This window comes from Ambystoma mexicanum, chromosome 2q (genome assembly GCF_040938575.1).
Source record: "Ambystoma mexicanum isolate Mex_15411 chromosome 2q, UKY_AmexF1_1, whole genome shotgun sequence".
NCBI classification, from domain to species: domain Eukaryota; kingdom Metazoa; phylum Chordata; class Amphibia; order Caudata; family Ambystomatidae; genus Ambystoma; species Ambystoma mexicanum.
Genome location: NC_090924.1, coordinates 74,345,089 through 74,363,700, shown reverse-complemented (window position 1 = coordinate 74,363,700; position 18,612 = coordinate 74,345,089). Strand labels below are relative to the sequence as shown.

The window sequence follows — 18,612 nt, the reverse complement described above, 5'->3', positions numbered from 1 at the left end:
TTCTCCTCCTTCCCCTTCCCATGCACTTGCGCGATCTGAATGACTCCTGGCCTAGTAGGATCGTTGTCTGTCTTCCCTCTGTTCCCCCCCTCCCTTGCCTAGTTGCGCCTTGAAACACTTGTGTATAGGTGCGTTATAAATGCCATATCATCTTATCATAACTAACGCCGAGAGGAACACCACTGCACCATCTTCCCCACTGGCTGTAGTACTTGCTGCTGCAGGAACCGAGTGCCAGGGGTCGAGAAATTTGTGGTTTAGTGCAAAGTCTGCAATCCAGCCAGAAGCTCCAGGAGTCTCCTAAGGACCCTCCAGAAGCAGGACAGAGCTGGAGTCCCCTCACCAGAGTGCAGGGCTCGAGGAGTGAAGAAAGCTCAACCCAGGATCTGCATCGATGCAACAGGACAGAAGCCAGCTGGACCACTCTTCTTCGAACCAGAGGTACTGTTCAGAGTTGGGGTAGTTACCTCAGTGTCTTTAGCCTTGCTCTTCTCAGTTGAGACTTGCAGTAGCTACTTTTACTAGAGTTGAATTCAGCTCTACCCTCCACAGATGTAAATGCTTGTGACCCTACAGTGATTTTCTACAAAACTCTAACTTTGCAAGACTTTCATTAACTACGAAGTGCCTCAGCTCCATAGACTGGGCTCCATTTGACTTTGGCTGTCCTGGCTCCTGCAGACACTTCTAGTCCACGGTCTTTGATATTTTCTCTCCCTCAGAGGTGTGTCTACACTGTTATTGCTGGGAAAAGTTTTGCCTAGACTTCATTGGAAGATTTAAGTATACTCACATGCCCTGAAAACCTGTTTAACCTTTTTCCTTCCTTTAACCTTTCGTTTCTGCAACCTCAGAATCTGCAAATGTACTAGTGATATATAAATCCCATTACTGTCCTTGTGAATGAAGTCCCCTCCGGCTGTAGGAAGTGTGTCAAAAGCATCTCTAAAGAGTATGTACTAAGCTTAAGCTGATTCTAGAAAAGTATTTTAAAGTATATTTGATGGTTGACTATATTGCCCTTTCTAAAGAATACTTATTTAAAAACGGATGTTACATAAATTATTTATAACTGAAACCTTGAGTAAAAGTGTTACTTAGCTACTTGTATTTGCGTATTTCATTGCTACAGCTCTAGAGCTCACATTTACTCCTCTTGAGATGAGCCTGGCTGCTCAGTCACACTACCAACTTGTGTAGTACAAGCCTATATCAAAAGGCGAGTTACCTAATATTAAGAGGACAAGTGTTGTGTAGTCTCACTCAGCGTTACTATATCAATTCTTGCCTAACAGTCGGCAGCTATGGGCTCTTTTCGATTCAGCAGCACTTTGCGGTTGCATCGCTTAGCAAACGGCACTGATGCGGATCATGGACACGGGTTGGACTTCCTTCACTCCCTCGATCCTGCACTCTGGTGAGGGGACTCTAGATCTGGAGGTCCTGCTTCTGGAGAGTCCTTGGGAGGCTCCTGGAGCTTCTAGTTGGATTCCTTCCGTGGCAGACGTTCCACTTGACTATGGACACTTGACCCCAGGCAGTGTGCTCTCGCAGTAGCTTAGAGGCACAGCAGGTCGGGGATGGTGGTCCAGTGGAGTTTGACTCTGGGTCAGTTGGTCCCACTAACCCAAGGGAAGAAGTTGTTCAGTCCGGAGCTTATCTGTCGAGGTGAAAAGGAGATCAGCACAGCAGCAGGACTTCACCGGGCAATTCAAGGTCCAGGAGGTTGCAGCAGGCTTCTTTCACGGTTTCTTCATGGGATGTTTTTCCCAGTGTCGACTCTGCCTGTAGTCCCAAAACCCTCGCCTTTTAAGCAGGTTTCTTCCATTTATGCACAGGTTTCTCCCACGCATGTCAATCACACAGCAGGGTGGCTGTACTGAAAGGACAGTCAGCCAGCCAATTGGGACTCGTTTCATTCAGGCATTCCTAGAGACAAAGGATAAGGGAGTTTCAGGACCCTGCCTCACATCCTGTTCTTCCAGACACATTGGAGCCAGCGGTGGGCTTCAGGGCTGAAGCCCACCAAAGGCAAGACAAACGAAGGGCTCAAACCTGTCTCAACACACAGAGTAAAACCCAAGAGAGACCTCACAAACAGAAAATGGCAAAAAAAGAGGACCGGCCAATTTGGACAAAATCGTTACCCATGGGTGCTGTACTGCAGCTGAGGGTTCAGCCTGAGGTAGAAAAGCACAACGGTAGGAAAAAGTAAACCGCCGCCAGCCATTGAAAGTAGTGAGGGTAGCATAAAACTGTTATATGATAAGGTAGGATAAGTGGCTACTAAGTAACCACTCAGCACTCCACATAAGATGGTGTGTGCTGGACCCGCAAAGAGAAAAGGTAAGTAAAGTCAATTTCACATTTTACTCTTGTTGGGAACTGTAGTTCACCCATGAAAAGGTATTTAAACCTTTAGAGAAATCTAAAGGATTCCTCAGTGACACTGCACTGAAAGGTGCTGTGTGTCACCATACAAAAAGCAGATACCTATGGAGTTTTTCAGACTCCAAAAACAGTAACACAAAATCCAAATCAGGTAAAAACATATGAGGGAGTGAGAAAAAAGGTCTCACTCACTGCAGGGTTAAAATTAATAAGTCCTAAATCCAGCAAAAGAGCTGGGGGTCTCTAAGAGTCACTGGAATTAGCACAGAAATGAACCTTCTCCCTAACATATACTTTAACCATGGAATTTACATGGCATTCTGGAGAATTGTTTTGTCGCAAAGGGATACAGGATAGGCTTCCAAGGCCCCAACATTACATGTTTTAAGCCACTACAGTAAGGCCTTCAATGTCTACTTATACTTGCCTTTCTAACTGGAATTCATGGTTTTGCTCTGTTTGGACTCATTGTAGCCCAAGGCCATGCTCTCACCCCTGTTGAGACTAAGGCTTGCGCCTCTGCTACCTTTGATTGACTGGGTTTGGCTAAACTGTGTCTCCCTGTTCACCATAATAGGGTGGCATCCCAAAATCTGCCTCAACCCCCGATGCCTGGGGTTAATTTTCTTAATCCATTTTAACCGTTCACATACCTGTGACTCCCCCCATGCCCCCTGTTCTCCATAGGGTTAACCTGTTCTGTCCCAAAAATAGTTTCCTGAATTTAGTTGTCGGAGGCCTGGTGAATGTTCTATTGCTCGGCCTATCCTTAGGTAGAATTTCATTTTTTTATGCTCCATCTCCTCCAAAAGGTGAATTCTTTTACCCTATAATTGGGATACATTTACATTTCTTTCTATACCTTTTCCTTGGAGAACTGCTTTCCACTAAGTTTAATGGCTTTGCCTTTTACTTTTACAGCACACGGCACTCTGTGCAGTGTTGCTGGGAGCCCTTTGGGGTGGTCCCTTTTTATATTTTCTGTATCGGGGGGATATTTGTATCCTTCCTATCTTTTCCTATTGTGAGATCAGCACACCCCACCTTATGTGGAGAGCTGAGGGGATACATTTCATCCCCTTTCTCACTGCTCCTGTAACTTTTTGGTTACATTGACAAGCTAATCTGAATGGCTGGTGGCAGTGGTTTTATCCTACTTACGTACAATTTTTACTCTCAGGCTGCATTTACAGCCACGGTAGTGCACAGAAGGGTCACCATTGACCCAAAATGGTGACTGTTCTTTTTTTGCTAATTGAATATGGGTTGTCCTTCTGCCGTCTAGGGTGGGGAAGGTCCTGGTTTGACTTTTGGCTTCGGCAGGGATCCTTTGTGAAGCCCGCCAAGGCGCCAGTGTCTGTGAGGACAGGAATCGGGGGAGGACTCAAACTCTGCTGTTCTTTGTCACTGCTGTTCATGCCTGGAACCAATTCCAACTGGGAGGCTGGCTGTCCTGAATAGTTTGAATAGTGGTTGGGTGCTGGTTTCCTGCATAAGAGGCATGGATCCTGAGGCTGAAGAGAAGTTGATCCCGGGACAGAAGAATCTATGAGGAAGAAGAGGAGAAGATGTCCACAGCCTCTTCTAGATGACCGGAGATGCCTTCTGAGCAATCGCTGCTGTCTAACTCCTTCCAAGGGTCAGGAGAGCCCCGAAAAGGACTACTCTCTCCCTTGGACTGGTGGGTCCACAATCTACATTTGGATCCATCCCACAACGAGCTGTGACCTTCATGTGCTGCAAACCGCCAATACCTTGAGACCTGTGGCCACTGTGCAGTGCATCGCCTTCTGAAGATTGAATCCTCACAAAACATTGGTGGACTCCTTCCGGACCTCTAGAGGCAAGCTTCCACTCTTTGACTTCCCCTCACTAGAGTGCTGGGCCCAAAGAGTGAGATGAATCAATAGGACAAACTGTTCTTCACTGGTGCTTTGAGAAAGGTGCCAAAATCCCAGACCAACGAAGACTCCTTTGCCTGGAGCCTCTTCACTCGACTGCTACTTCGAGATCCTTTCCAGTGTTCGTCCTTTCGTCTGCCTGACCAAGAATCCGGTGACCAGGTCTGCTGCTGCTGCTGCATCGTGGGGGCATCATGCTGCATACTCTTCACGTTTAAGGTACTGTGAAACTCTTGGTAGAACTTACCCAGAGTCGCTTTGCTGCTCCTGTGTTGCTGCAGTGCTAATGTGTGTTTTGGAGTTCGCCCAGGCCTAACGCCTGTGTGCCCACATTGAGCCTTCTCCGAATTCCCTGAACACATTTTACAAAAAAAGCTTTACTTGCTACTGAAGACTCCCTTTGGAACTTTGGACTTTCTACAGTTCGTGCCTTGCTTGTTTAGCGCTCCAGTCCGAGTCTGAGACTCGCTTAACTAGATAGGGAGGGACAGCTAAAGCCTAAGGCCCCTGTGAAATAAAGTATTTACCTGTTATATTGGTTTTGTTTCATCCTTTTTACCTGAAAGATATTCTGAAGGTTATTACAAATATTTTACTTTTTGAATTGCATACTGCCATTCTAAAAGTATTACAAGTGATTTACTTACTATAAAGATAGCATTATTTCTAAAGTACTTGGTGTGTTATAGTACTTATGTGTTTACTCTAAATTCTTTGTACTACCTACAGCCCTTCCTCCTTCCTAAAATGAGCCTGGCTGCTCAGCCATTGCTACCAACAAAACATGTAAACTAAGAGTTGGAGCCCTGTGTCCCAAGTGTTAGTCTTCTAAAGTCCTACATAGGGTGGATTTTATAAAAACTCCCTAAAAGTCCTAGTGACTGGGATTGAGTTGATTTACGTACCTTTTTGACTTTGTGATCATAACCACTGGTATTGCCCAAATCACTCAATATACCTACCTGTGAGGTAGAACTTTGGAACTGTTCACTTTGGAGATAATTCCCCAAACCATGTTCAAGTCATGTGTTTCACTGGTAATTGAAGTATATGCTTTCTTTCGTCTGCAAATGGTGACGCTGTACATCTGTTTTATAGTAAATGTGTGGCAATATTTGACTAGAGGTTTTATTTATATTTTAGAGTCCTAATAAATTCTTGTATATTTGTGTACTTGCCTTTCGAGTGGATTGTGTCCTCCAACGTATTCCTAATCTTAGATGTATTCCATCCAGCTTTGCGGCTCTTTAGAAATTTTTTCGGCAGAGGGTGCCGTGCGTCAATGTCGTCGAGTCAATGGTCCCTCGAAGGCCTCCGTCGAGGGTGACGTCATCGGGTATATAAGTAGCATGCGTGGCGCCCGTTGGCCTCAGTTGCGTTTTTTTCGCAGTATACGTTGCTTCGGTGGTTCGGCGCGCCTCGAATTCTGTGAAGAATAAATATAACGAAAAATATGTCCTCGTCATCGACGCCGACCATGACCCCGAAATCGGGTTTCAAGAAGTGCAAGTCGTGCGGTTCAAAAATGTCGGTCACGGAAACGCACCGAGAGTGTTTGTGGTGCCTCAGACAAGGCTTCACAACATGGAGGCCTGTACGAAGTGTCAGGCGATGATGGGGAAGGCCTTGCGAGAAAGGAGAGGAAAACTACTGGTAGGTCGCAAAACCGATCGTAAAGCCTCTAGCGTCGAGTCAAGGTCCTGTGACGATCAAAATGATGGAGGTGTTTGAGAAAGCAAAGCCTCGGTCCGCGCCTTCTTCGGAAGCCGGCCGGGAGCGTCATCGCTCCAACAATTGCGCGCCCTCGAGCTCGGGTGATCGAAAAAGGAAGGATAGGGAACCTTCCAGGACGCTGAGCGAAAAACGCTAGAGTCGAGTCGACCGTTCGAGGTCACCGACGCCGTCTGAGATCCTTCACACCTCGAAGGGAAAATCTTTGAAGAGCGCCTCAATGACCACTATGTCGTCGTCGACGCCCTTATCGATGCCGAAGCCCTCGGCGCCAAAGGCTCCAGCCGAGCCAGGGCAGCCAGAAAAAGGGAAAGATAAGGTTACAAGACCTGTAATAGCCTCAGAGCCCTGTGATACACATCATCCTCCTCCTCCTCCTCCTCTCCCAGAGAAGGTTTTCAAGTCTCTCCCCAGGAAGGAGTTTTTCAAGTCCCTGACCTCAATTCTTGAGGAACAGGAGAGATCTGATGAGGAAAATTTACCTTTTGGACTAGAATATAGCACCCCAAATGTCCCAGAATGCTTGATTTCAGAAGAAAGCAGAATGAGGGACTTGGTGGAATCATTACACAATGCAAGTGGCATTGACACATCTCCTGAAAATGACTTTGGCAGACCAGAACCAGGAGAGCATGCCAGTCCATCATACCGCCAATTAATGACGAAGGTAGTAGATTACTTAGGATGGGCTAGACCATCGGCCCAATTTATCCAGGATGATTTAACAGATATATTGGACCATGGTCCCACCGAAGACCCAGTACTACCCTTTCATGTAGCCCTGCAAAATAGGGTGGCCAAGAATTGGGAAACTCCCGATTCTTTTCCTCCGGTAAATAAATCCCTCACCTCAAAATACCACCCGGCCAATAGCGACCCCGGCTATCTGTCCAAACATCCAACTCCTGAGAGTCTGGTCATACAGGCAGCCACAGCTTCTAACAAACTTGCGTACCCTTCTATCCATCCAGACAGGGACGATAAGCGTGTGGATGGCTGGGCACGGAAGGTATTTTCAGCTGGGAGTATGGCTTTAAAATCTGCCAACTCCACATGTGCCTTGGCAAAATTTTCGTACACTCTGTGGGAGTGCATCGCAATGGCGGCAGAGCACATACCAGAAGGGGAAGAAAGGGAAGGGTTCCTAGCCATCGTTAGAGATGGACAGGAAGCCATGCAGGAATCCCTTCAATCTGGATTGGACAATGCAGATAGTGTAAGCAGGTCCATGGGCACTAGCACGGTAATGCGCAGATTTGCGTGGTTACGGAAGTCGGGTTTTACACCGGACGTACAGAACCGCCTTCTGAACATGCCTTTTGACGGGTCTCACCTTTTTGGCAACAAGACTGACGAGAGCCTTGAGAGGTTGTAGACCTCAAAAGCAGCTGCCAAATCTTTCAGAGCTGCTATTAGGCAACCTCAGCCTTTTCGTGCGCAAGGACAATCGCTACTCCTCATATGGAAAGGCGAGAGGAATGGCCAGTCAAAGGGGCCAGAGAAAGGCCACTCGCGGTGGACGAGGAAAACGTGCAAAGCCAGCTCCAGCTGCAGCCTCTTTGCCATCAGCGGCTGCAACACCCGCCACAAAACCACTTTGAGAACTTGCATCACAAAACACCTGTAGGAGGCAGGCTGTCACAGCATCTGTAAGAATGGCGAGCCATTACTTCAGATGTTTGGGCTCTAGAAATAATAGCCCAAGGCTACTGCCTTCCTTTTCTAATGCAACCTCAAAGCAATCCACCAGGGAGACACCCGTTGAAGTTTTCGAACCCGCTCCTACAGCAGGAAGTTCTAACCCTGCTGGAGAAAGGTGCTATAGAACAGTACCTGCAGCGGAGAAGAACAAGGGATGGTATTCCCCATATTTTTTGATCCCCAAATAGGACGGAGGACTGAGACCCATCTTGGACTTAAGAAGCTTGAACAAGTTCCTCAGGAAGGACAAGTTCAAGATGGTTACCCTTTCTCAGATCCTTCAGGCCCTTCAACTTCAGGACTGGTTGGGGTCATTGGACCTCCAGGATGCTTATTGTCATGTGCCGATTCATCTCAATCACAGAAAATACCTGAGGTTCGTAGTTGGCAACTCACACTATCAGTTTCGAGTCCTGCCATTCGGATGGACCTCCGCCCCAAGGGTCTTCAAGTTAATGGTAGTGGTGGCAGCGCACCTCAGGAGAGGGGGGGGTTCATGTCTACCCCTACCTGGATGATTGGTTGATCAGGGCACGCTCTGCCGAGCAAGCACTGGATCATCTGAAAGTCACCTGCCACTTCCTCCACAGACTGGGCTTCTCCCTACATTTTAAGAAGTCGCAAATGACACCTTCCCAACAGCTTCAGTACATAGGGGCTGTATTAGACACATCCTTGGGAAAGAGTTTGCCTCCCAAGTCGAGGGCTCAAGACATTCTTCAGATGGTTTCCAAAATGCCCAAAATCTCCAGGCTTACGACTTTTTAAGGTTGCTCGGCCTCATGGCATCCTGCATCATCCTGGTGCCAGAGGCACACTTGAGGATGAGATCCCTTCATTGGGCTCTAAAGACTCAGTGGTCCCAGTTCTTGGGTCAAATGACGGGTCTTCTCCAGATTCCGAACAAGGTACGACGAGATCTTCTATGGTGGACTTGTACAGAGAACATCCTAAAAGGTGAACCTTTTTGGCAACCATGACCGGAGATCACAGTAGTGACAGACGCCTCACTCATGGGGTGGGGAGCTCATGCCAACAATTTGACAATCAACGGTCGCTGGTCTCCATCAGAGTCCAAACTACACATCAACCTTTTAGAGCTGAGGGCAATCGTGCTGAAGGCTTTCCTGCCATCTGTCAGGGGAAAGAATGTCCTGATAATGACGGACAACACAGTGGCCATGCATTATCTAAACAAAGGAGGTGTGGGGTCACTACCGCTGTGCAGAGAGGCAATGCAGCTCTGGTATTGGGCAATTCAGTAGGGAATCTCTTTAACGGCAATTCATCTAGCCAGGGAGGCGAATATGACGGCAGATGCTCTGAGCAGGCAGAGCACGGTGTCCCACAAATGGGAACTAGCTCAGGAAATCATTCAAAAGATCTTTGCCCTTTGGGGAACCCCTCAAGTAGAGCTATTTGCAACTGGTATCAACAAGTGCGAAAGGTATTGCTCAAAGGAATTTCCCCCGAGAGGAGCCCTGGGGGACGCGTTCGTGGTGGAGTGGAATTTCCCACTATTGTATGTGTTCCCTCCGATTCCCGTCATTCCTAAGGTCATCAGGAGGCTGAGACGCTTCGGGAGCCGCATGTCCTAATTGCCCCGGATTGGGCCAGGAGAACGTGGAACCCGTACCTTCTAGACATGTCCATCTGTCCTCCAGTACGTCTTCCTCAGAGAGAACCTTCTCTCACAAATGGAGGGTCAGGTTCTCCATCCAGAGGTCAAAACGCTCAACCTTCATGCTTGGTATCTGAAAGGCTGAGATACAGGGATTGGAACCTTCCAGATGATGTTATGGAGGTGTTGCTTTCGGCAAGAAGGCCAGCAACAAAGTCTCTATACTGTTGCCATTGGAAAAGGTTTTGCAACTGGTGCAGAGAAAAGAATGTCGATCCTTTTCTATGTTCTATTCCGGAAGTACTATCTTTTCATCTGACCCTAGCACATAGAGGTCTGAATGTGGGAACAATAAAAGGTTACCTTGCGGCGCTTTCCATTTTCAAGCGCTCATCGGAAGAATGCTCCTACTTCAAAATTGCTTTGATAACACAATTCTTAAAAGGACTCACTAATGTGTTTCCTCCTCCACCCATTTCAAGTACCGATTTGGGATCTCGATTTAGTCCTAAAATTCTTAATGTGTGCTCCTTTTGAGCCTATGCACACGTGTCCATTAAGATTACTAACATGGAAAACTGCCTTCTTAGTTGCTTTAACATCAGAGTGAGCGAATTGCAGGCACTGTCTTCTGGGCCACCCTATACTGTGTTCCATAAGGACAAAGTTGTGTTGAGGGTTAAACCATCATTTTTACCACAAGTAGTATCTGATTTTCATTTAAGTCAGAAAATTGTTTTACCCGCATTCTATGCTCCGCCCCATCCTACTAAGGAGGAGGAAAGATTACACAGGTTGGATCCAAAGAGCTTTAAGCTTTTACATCTCTAGACTTTCCAGACTTAGAGTGGACAACCAGCTGTTTATAGGTTACACAGGAAGGAAACTGGGTCAATCAGTGACAAAACCGACAATTTCACGCTGGATTGTGCTTTGCATTTCAGAATGCTACAGATTAGCACAAAAAGACCCACCAGAAGGGTTAAGGGCTCATTCCACCAGAGACATCGCCTCTTTGACAGCCCTTCAAAGAGGTGTTCCAATAATGTCCATTTGTGAAGCAGCAACTTGGTCTTCACTACACACTTTTTAAAAATTCTATAGCCTGGATGCTTCCCAGTCTAAGGAACTGAGTTTTGGAAAAGCAGTGCTTTATTCCGCCATCCATCTAAGGGCATTAAAAAAATCTAACCCCTTCTCCAGAGAAATTATACATACTGCTTTGGGAGTCTATCTAAGATGAGGAATACGTTGGAGGACACAATCCACTCAAAGAACAAGTTACTTACCAACTGGTAACGTTCTTTCGATTGGATGTTCCTCCAACCTATTCCGCATCGCCCTCCCAGCCTACTAATGTAGATTTTTCTGGGTTCTTGCCAACTCAAATCTCGCAAGGCAGATACCCGTCTGGCGTCAGAATCTACACAGTACAAAATCAAAGATATAAAAAGGGGAAAAACGGAACTGAGGCCAACGGGCGCCGCACGTGCTACTTATATACCCGATGACGGCCCCCTCGACGGGACGACATCGACGCACGCCGCCCTCTGCCGAAAAAAATTCCGAAGAGCAGCAAAGCTGGATAGAATACTTCTAAGATGAGGAATACGTTGGAGGAACATCCAATCGAAAGAACGTTACCAGTTGGTAAGTAACTTATTCTTCTAACTTGAATTATTGGTGTTCTGTGAGGATTCATTGTAGCCCTAGACCACTCTCTCACAGCCCCTTCAAATTGAGCTTTGCTACTCTGCTACCTTACATTAATTGGATTTGGCTGGTCCTCAGTGTCTCGCTGTTCACCATAATAGGATGGCCTCCCAAAATCCACCCCCAGGCTTGATTTTGGAAATCCATTTCAACACTGTCCATGATTGGACAGCCCCTGCCATTTTGAATGGTGCAGAGCCTTCCCATTAGTGGACCTGGTGGTTACTCCAGTCCAAATCCTCGGTAAAAGGAGTAATCCTTTTGCCATTCCACAGATCATCGTTGGAGCCAAGACCCCCTTCGAAGAAGTGCATCCCATTGAAGACCCCGTTTATGACCATTGAGCTGACCAGCATAACCTCCAGCCAAGTTCCAGCGAAGCCCTGCTCTTCTTTCCTGATCTCCTTGCCTGTTTATTCATCTTCTGCAACATGTACTCACAACTCTCGCAAATCCAATATAAACCCTCCTACAAAGTACATATTGTGGAACTTGTGACTGTTGGGCATGTGGCCCCAGTCCTTAGCAAGGTAAGAACTAGGAATCTTTGTCTTAGGTTTATCTCTGGGTGTTCCAACTAATTTACTTATGTGTATACTCATTTTAAATTACTGTTATGCTCTATTTTCCTTACCACACACAGTTATTTAAAGTACTGCTTTTGGCACTGCTAACCATTGCATAACTCTTTTAAAGGTAAAGTGTTGGGAGTTCTGTTAGCAAAACCCCTAATAGTGAATTTTTATATGTATATAATAATTGTGGTATGATAATGCTTGCCTGAAAGTAGAATTACCTGGAGTGTAATTTAAAGGCCGAATAAATAATTGCTTATTTTTGTACATCTTCTGTCTAACTGGAATCATTAGTGATTTGTGTGTGCCATTGTAGCTACTCTACCATGGGTTTGTCTAGGCATCCTTGCCTTTCCTGTTAACCTGCATTGGTTGGACTCTCAGAATCCACCCTCTGGGTTAATTTTGAATATCCATCTGAATAGGGGTGTGTGTAGGTGTGTGTGTGTGTGTGTGTAGGGGTGTGTGTGTGTAGGGGTGTGTGTGTGTAGGGGTGTGTGTGTGTGTGTGTGTGTGTGTGTGTGTGTGTGACTTGCTCCATTGTGCCCGTTTTTTCTTATTTGTTGGGAGTAATTGCCTGTTTTTAGGGAGCAGAAGTGGCTGTTAATGCCACTTTCTGTGGGGCTAAGTAGAATGGGAAATTATAGTAAGGCAAGCGGGGCCTGCTCTGGAGAGTGAAAGGTTGATGATCTACAAATGTGATTTAGGCTTAAGACCATGAACAATAATGGTCCAATATGGTTTCCTTCTTGGTTTTCCTTGTACTATAGTTGATCTTTTGCTTGCTGGCATAAGGATAATCCCTTGGCTCACAGGCCACAATTACCTTTGAAGTGCAACTCTAGACAGGCCAGGGGTTCTAATGCTATATTGCCTTAGCATTTACAGGTGATCCATGTTCTCATTGCTCATCTTATGCCCCATACCCTACAGAGCAGGTTCCGCTGCATGGCTATGTTACCTTTAACAATGAAGACGATACAGTGGACTCTGAAGACCTTCGCTACAGAGACGTCACCTCCCCAATTAATGAACATGATGTGGAGAGTAGTAGCAGCAGAGGTAAAATTAATGCAACTCGTTAAATTAAACTTGTGGCATGAGTTTTGCGAATGCTGGTGATTGTTGAATGACGTAATTCAAAATGTGCCTATTTTTTATAAATCTATAATTATGAGTTGCGATTGAATGTGATAGTTACAACACGGGTTGCATAGAAGGTACCGTCTCATTAGGAAAAGTAGACCTACAGTACGCATTCATTCTCTCGGTATAAACCCGTAGATGAAATAACCACCATGCTATTCACTCCCCAATTTTGTTGGGTAAGATTTTCATATCAATTATAAATCTTCCTCACCTGTGTCAACCCCAGAACATTTTGCTTTACTGGTGGATTATTTTCCCCCTCCCCTATACCTCAGTGAGTGGGAACAGTGGGAGTGGGAACTTTTTTCCACACACTCAAATCCTTTTACTGTCTTAATGGGTGTCATTTTTAAGACCCAATGGTTTTGTTTAATGTTCGCCTCTTTGACAACTTTTGCCATAAACTGCCTATTTTTGCTGGGGTGCCCTTTGGGCTCCCCCTTTTTAACTTTCTCTGACTAACCTTGTGAGAACTACAGTGCGCAAGGCTAAAAAGGATATTTTATCGTGAGACCAGCACACCCACCCTTATGTGGAGTGCTGAGCAGAGGCATTGTATCCCCTTTCTTATTTTAACTAACATTTTTGTTACAGGAACAAGCTTACATTTAATGGCTGGTGGCAGTTGAACCTTTTCACTAATTCGGTGCACGTTTACCGCGGGCTTTTTCCACAGCCCTGGTAAAGGCACCCATAGGTGCTCATTTGACCAAAATGGCCCAACTTCTTTTTTTGCCATTTTTAGCATGTCTTGTCCTTTCTTAGATCTTCCCCTGCCCTCCATGGCAGGAAATTTCTTTCTCTGATTTCTATGTTCGGCGGGAGACCTCGGACAAGCCCGCCCAGGCTCCAGAGTGTGTATGAAGGCAAGAAGCGACGGAGGAGTCAAACTCTGCAGCCCTTTGTCTTCCAGCCTGACTGCGGGAATCCAGTTCAAACCGGGAGACTGGCTCTCCTGAAAGAACTGGAAGCCCCACTGGTTTGAATGTTGCACGTCTGTTTGATTGGCTGGGTTCCTGCATAAAAGCCTGATCCTGGAAGCTGAAAGATATTCGGCCACTGATTAAAGGTGTGAAGGCAGGCGCTCAGTTACCAGTCTTAAGCTTCTCCTCCTAACGCACGTTTTCATGACTTCATCAATCTTCAGGGAGGCTGAGTTTCTTTGTTTTTTTCAGGCGGGTCTGCATTTCTGTTTCAGGTGTGACAAATTAATTAGCTCTGAGGATTCTGGTACTTGTATTTTTCTCACTTGATTTTGCTGGCAGTTGATTGGAAACAACTCCCTCCATAGCACAAATCTACCCCTTGATGGGGGGAGGGGGAAATCCATGGTTGTGGCTCTCCAATGTAAGCCATGGTGGCCCTGCTGCTACTGCCTTGTGAGCCCGGGACTCGAGGAACAATGTTTAAAGGTGTGAAGGCAGGCGCTCAGTTACCAGTCTTTAGCTTCTCCTCCTAACGCACGTTTTCATGACTTCATCATCCTTCAGGGAGGCTGAGTTTTTGTTTTTTTCAGGCGGGTCTGCATTTCTGTTTCAGGTGTGACAAATTAATTAGCTCTGAGGATTCTGGTACTTGTATTTTTCTCACTTGATTTTGCTGGCAGGTGACTGGAAACAACTCCCTCCATAGCACAAATCTACCCCTTGATGGGGGGTGGGGGAAATCCATGGTTGTGGCTCTCCAATGTAAGGCATGGGGGCCCTGCTGCTACTGCCTTGTGAGCCCGGGACTCGTGGAACAATGTTTAAAGGTGTGAAGGCAGGCGCTCAGTTACCAGTCTTTAGCTTCTCCTCCTAACGCACGTTTTCATGACTTCATCAATCTTTAGGGAGGCTGAGTTTCTTTGTTTTTTTCAGGCGGGTTTGCATTTCTGTTTCAGGTGTGACAAATTAATTAGCTCTGAGGATTCTGGTACTTGTATTTTTCTCCCTTGATTTTGCTAGCAGGTGACTGGAAACAACTCCCTCCATAGCACAAATCTACCCCTTGTTACAGAAATCCCGGGAAAGGCAGTGCAGCAGGGCCATCATGCCTTACATTGGAGAGCCACAACCATGGCTTTCCCCCTACCCCCATCAAGTGGAAGATTTGTGCTATGGAGGGAGTTGTTTCCAGTCACCCGCCAGCAAAATCAAATGCGAAAAATGAAAACGTGCGTTAGGCGGAGAAGCTAAAGACTGGTAACAGAGCGCCTGCCTTTACATCTTTAAACAGTATTCGGCCACTGAACCTGAATCTGAAGAGGAAGATGAAGAAAATGCAGCCGTGACTGTTTCCAGCGACCGAAGAGCTTGCTCTGTAACCAGAGCCTGCTATTACCCTGCCAAGCGACCTGGGGACTCCAAAAACAATAACCCCATGCCTGGCAGGATCCACTAGACTCAAGACTTGCATTTTGAGCCATCTCACGTCGTGCTGCGACCTTGCAGGGCTGCAATACCCTGGAACCTCGAGCCATCATGAGGTGCATGGTCGTCCGAATGCCGAAACTTTGGTGGCATCCAGCTGGATCTCCAGAGACGTGAATCAAGTCCGAAAAGTCCCCTCACATGAATGCTGGCCCTTACAAAGAACGAGAATCCAATCAGCGATATTCAGTCTTGTTCTGGCTTCTGAAAAGGGCGCCAAAAGCACAGAGCCGCATCCAGCCGCAAAGGAACTCTTGGCTGGAGCCTTCAATGTGATCCCTACTGCAAAAGCCCTTCCAGTGTCCTGTCTTCAATCTACATGATAAAGGAATTCATCGCCTGGGTTTTTGACTGCAGATCTTCAAGTCTTCTGGCTGCAACCCTTCCATCATAAGGTACTGTGTTGGCTTAGGTAGTTAATTAACTTAAGCCTTTGTGCTTTCTGTAAAGCTTTGGGGGTGTTTCTGTGATTGATAGTCCTCTCATCCAGTTCACCCAGGCCCACTGCCGGAATCCTCCTAGGCTGTCTTCTCAGACCTCCCTGGACCCTAACTAATTTTAAAGTGAACTACTTACTTGTTGAACAGTCTTCCACCGAGACTCTGACTGTTGCCTACAACTGAAGCCTGTCTCACCCTGCCTACAGCTGGCCCCTAGACCACTAGGGTGCCTCATCTGCCCCTGAGTGAACTCCTGCAATACAATAGGGAAGGACTGGATAAATAAAGGATTATGTCCTGGAAAGTATAACTAGTGTTTTAAAGTACTTACTTGTGAAAGAGTTGGTTGGTAACTGTAACTCTGAGAGTGAACAGTTACAAACGTTCTTACCTTGAACGTGTGTTGTGCCATTTTAAAAAGTATATAGAAGGCTATTTTACTCACCTGTAAGTTGGTTGTGCCTCTTCTCCCAAAAGTAATGCTGTTGGTTTCACTTTACTATTCCTTTTGGGATATAATTGTATGAGTGTCCCCAATTGGGTTTTGCTTCCCTTGACTTGCTGTTAGCCTGTCTAGAATGTCTGCCATAGATTATACTTACCTCTAAGTTGCTTGTAGCTCCTTTAAAAAGTATATAATTTTTCCTTGCTTTGAGTTAGCTGTGTGCCATCCTAAAATAAGTTAGTTATTGCTTGGCACAATCTGTGTCCCACAGATCTGAAAAGCAACTGTAATAGTATATCACAACATAAGGTTTTACCTGCCTAGAATAGCTGTGTGGCATTCTTAGAAAGTGTTCCGGTGCAATCCTAAATTAGTGTACAGAGTTTTTGCTTATCTTAGACTGTGTTCCACTGAGCTGAAAAGTGATGTAATTGTACATTACACCAAAAGACCTTACTTGCCTATTATCTGTGTGTTATCCTCAAAGTAGTTATTGGTATATACTGTTCCTTGAATCTGTGGTCCACTTGATAGGGAGAATTTTCAGTTTCTGTGCTTATTCGTTTTAACCTTAGAGACCCCCCAGCCCTTTGCTGAAATCTGTAACCTTTTTTCATTTTTAACGTCCTGAGTGAGTGGGCCTGTTTACCACTCACTCGTGCCTTTTCCCCCTCTAACAAAGATTGTTTGTTCCTTATGTTTTTATGGAGTCTGGTAAACTCCATAGACATCTGCTTTATATATAGTGATGCACAGCACCCTTTGTGCAGTGCCACTGGGGAGGTCCAGCACACACCACCTTATGTGGAGTGCTGAGGGTGGTAGTCGGGGGGGGGGGGGGGGGGGGGAGTGGGGGGAGCAGGTTACATAGTAGCTCCTTTTCCCACTTCTCATGGAACATTTTGTAACACTAACTAACTTGAATAGCTGGTGGCAGTGGTTTCCTTTTACTACCATTTGTGCAATGTATCTGCAGGCTGCTTTCTCAGCTTCTGTACATCACCCATGGGTGACAATTTTCCCCAAATGGCCCCTGTATTCATTTTTCATCATTTCTCATTTGTTAGTTCCTTCTGGTCTTTTACACTGTCGTTTAGGTCAGGTTTGAGTCCATTGTGTGTTTTGCCTTTGCGGGCTTCAGCCCTGAAGCCTACGCAGGCTCCAGTGTGTCTGGGAAGGCAGGAAGTGAGGGAGGTGCCCGAAACTTCACTGGCCTTTGTAGTCATGCCTGGCCGAAACCAGTTCCAACTGGGTGGGTGGCTGTCCTAGAGAACGACCCCCCCCCGTGTGATTGACCGCTTAGTGCTGTGAATGAATGTGATTTCGCATATAAGGCAAAGGTTTTTGGACTACAGGCAGAGTCGACCACTGGAACATCACATCCGAAGAAGATGATGCTGAGAGACGCCAGCAGCACCTTCCAGGACTGCGAAAGCACTGGTGAAGTCTTGCAACTCTGACTCAGTTTTCCCATCGATCGGGAAGCTCCGCCAAGGACAACTTCCTCCCTTTGGCTGGTGGGACCAACTAGCCACAATACCTGCTTTGTTCTGGGCCAACCACTGAGTCACTGTGACTTTCCTGGGCGGCAATTTCCCAATACCTGGGGTACCTGGAGCACTGACTAGTGCAACGTCTTCCCGAGAATGAATCCGGCCAAACCTTCGTGGGCATCTTCAGGGACCTCGAGAAGCAGGAATTCTTCATCCAGGACCGCGGGAACAAGGAAACTCAAACCGGAGCTGTTAGTTCTTCTTTGGCTCTGAGAAAAGGGCGCCAAAACCAGAGCCGCTGAAAGTAGTGGAATCCATTGCTGCAGAGTGCCTCTCGAGAGTGCTGCCGCAGAAGCCCACCTGACGTCCTTTCTTTCATCACCACGACCAATGGCCATGAACAAGGGTCTGCATCAAGATGAAAGTCGGCTGGAACATCTGCTTCAAATCTGAGGTTCAAATCTACGGTACTGTAGGGCTTTGGTTTTAAGCACCTTTAGCCAAATCTAGTGCTTCGTAGCTTCGGGAGTGCTTGTTTCTATCTGTTTGCATTACTGCAATTCACCTGTGCAGGCCTAACAGCGTGTGCACCTCAGGTAGGCTCACTTGAGGTCCTGGATTTTTCTTCAGTGAACTACTGACTGTTCAACTAACCTTTTCTAAGAAGATTGCATCCAAACTGGAACTGTCCTATTGACTTTGGCTGTCCTGGCTCCCCAAAGGCATCTCTTCTAAACCCTACTGGCATTGGCAGTGCTTGTTCCCTTACAGCTTTTAATTGTTTTACACTATTATTGCCGGGTTAAAAGACTGTCTACATGCCTCTGGGAGAAAAGACTATTGTAAGCAAGGGTTATTGGTGCACACCAATATTCGGAATGTAATCTTCTGCATACACAATTAAATATATTGTAGCAACATTCGAGATGCAGGGGGCAAACTGAGGCCCTGGCACAGAAACCTCACTAAATATAGAAACAAGAAAAGGGGTCCGAAGATGCACACTATCAAACACTGTCAAAGACAGTTTCTACTCCAATT

At 46.3% G+C, this 18,612-nt stretch overlaps 1 protein-coding gene across 4 annotated transcripts in view; it reads left to right on the top strand.

The window, feature by feature from the left end:
- Window positions 1-18,612, top strand: part of ANKS3 (ankyrin repeat and sterile alpha motif domain containing 3) — a 590,125-nt gene that overhangs the window by 260,724 nt on the left and 310,789 nt on the right. For 3 of the 4 annotated variants that reach the window (XM_069646875.1, XM_069646877.1, XM_069646878.1), the window contains one exon: window positions 12,567-12,695. The exons of the other annotated variant lie outside the window; for it this stretch is intronic. In XM_069646875.1, the coding sequence (XP_069502976.1) occupies window positions 12,567-12,695 (129 nt within the window). The remainder of the gene's footprint in view (window positions 1-12,566; window positions 12,696-18,612) is intronic. 4 annotated transcript variants of the gene reach the window in all.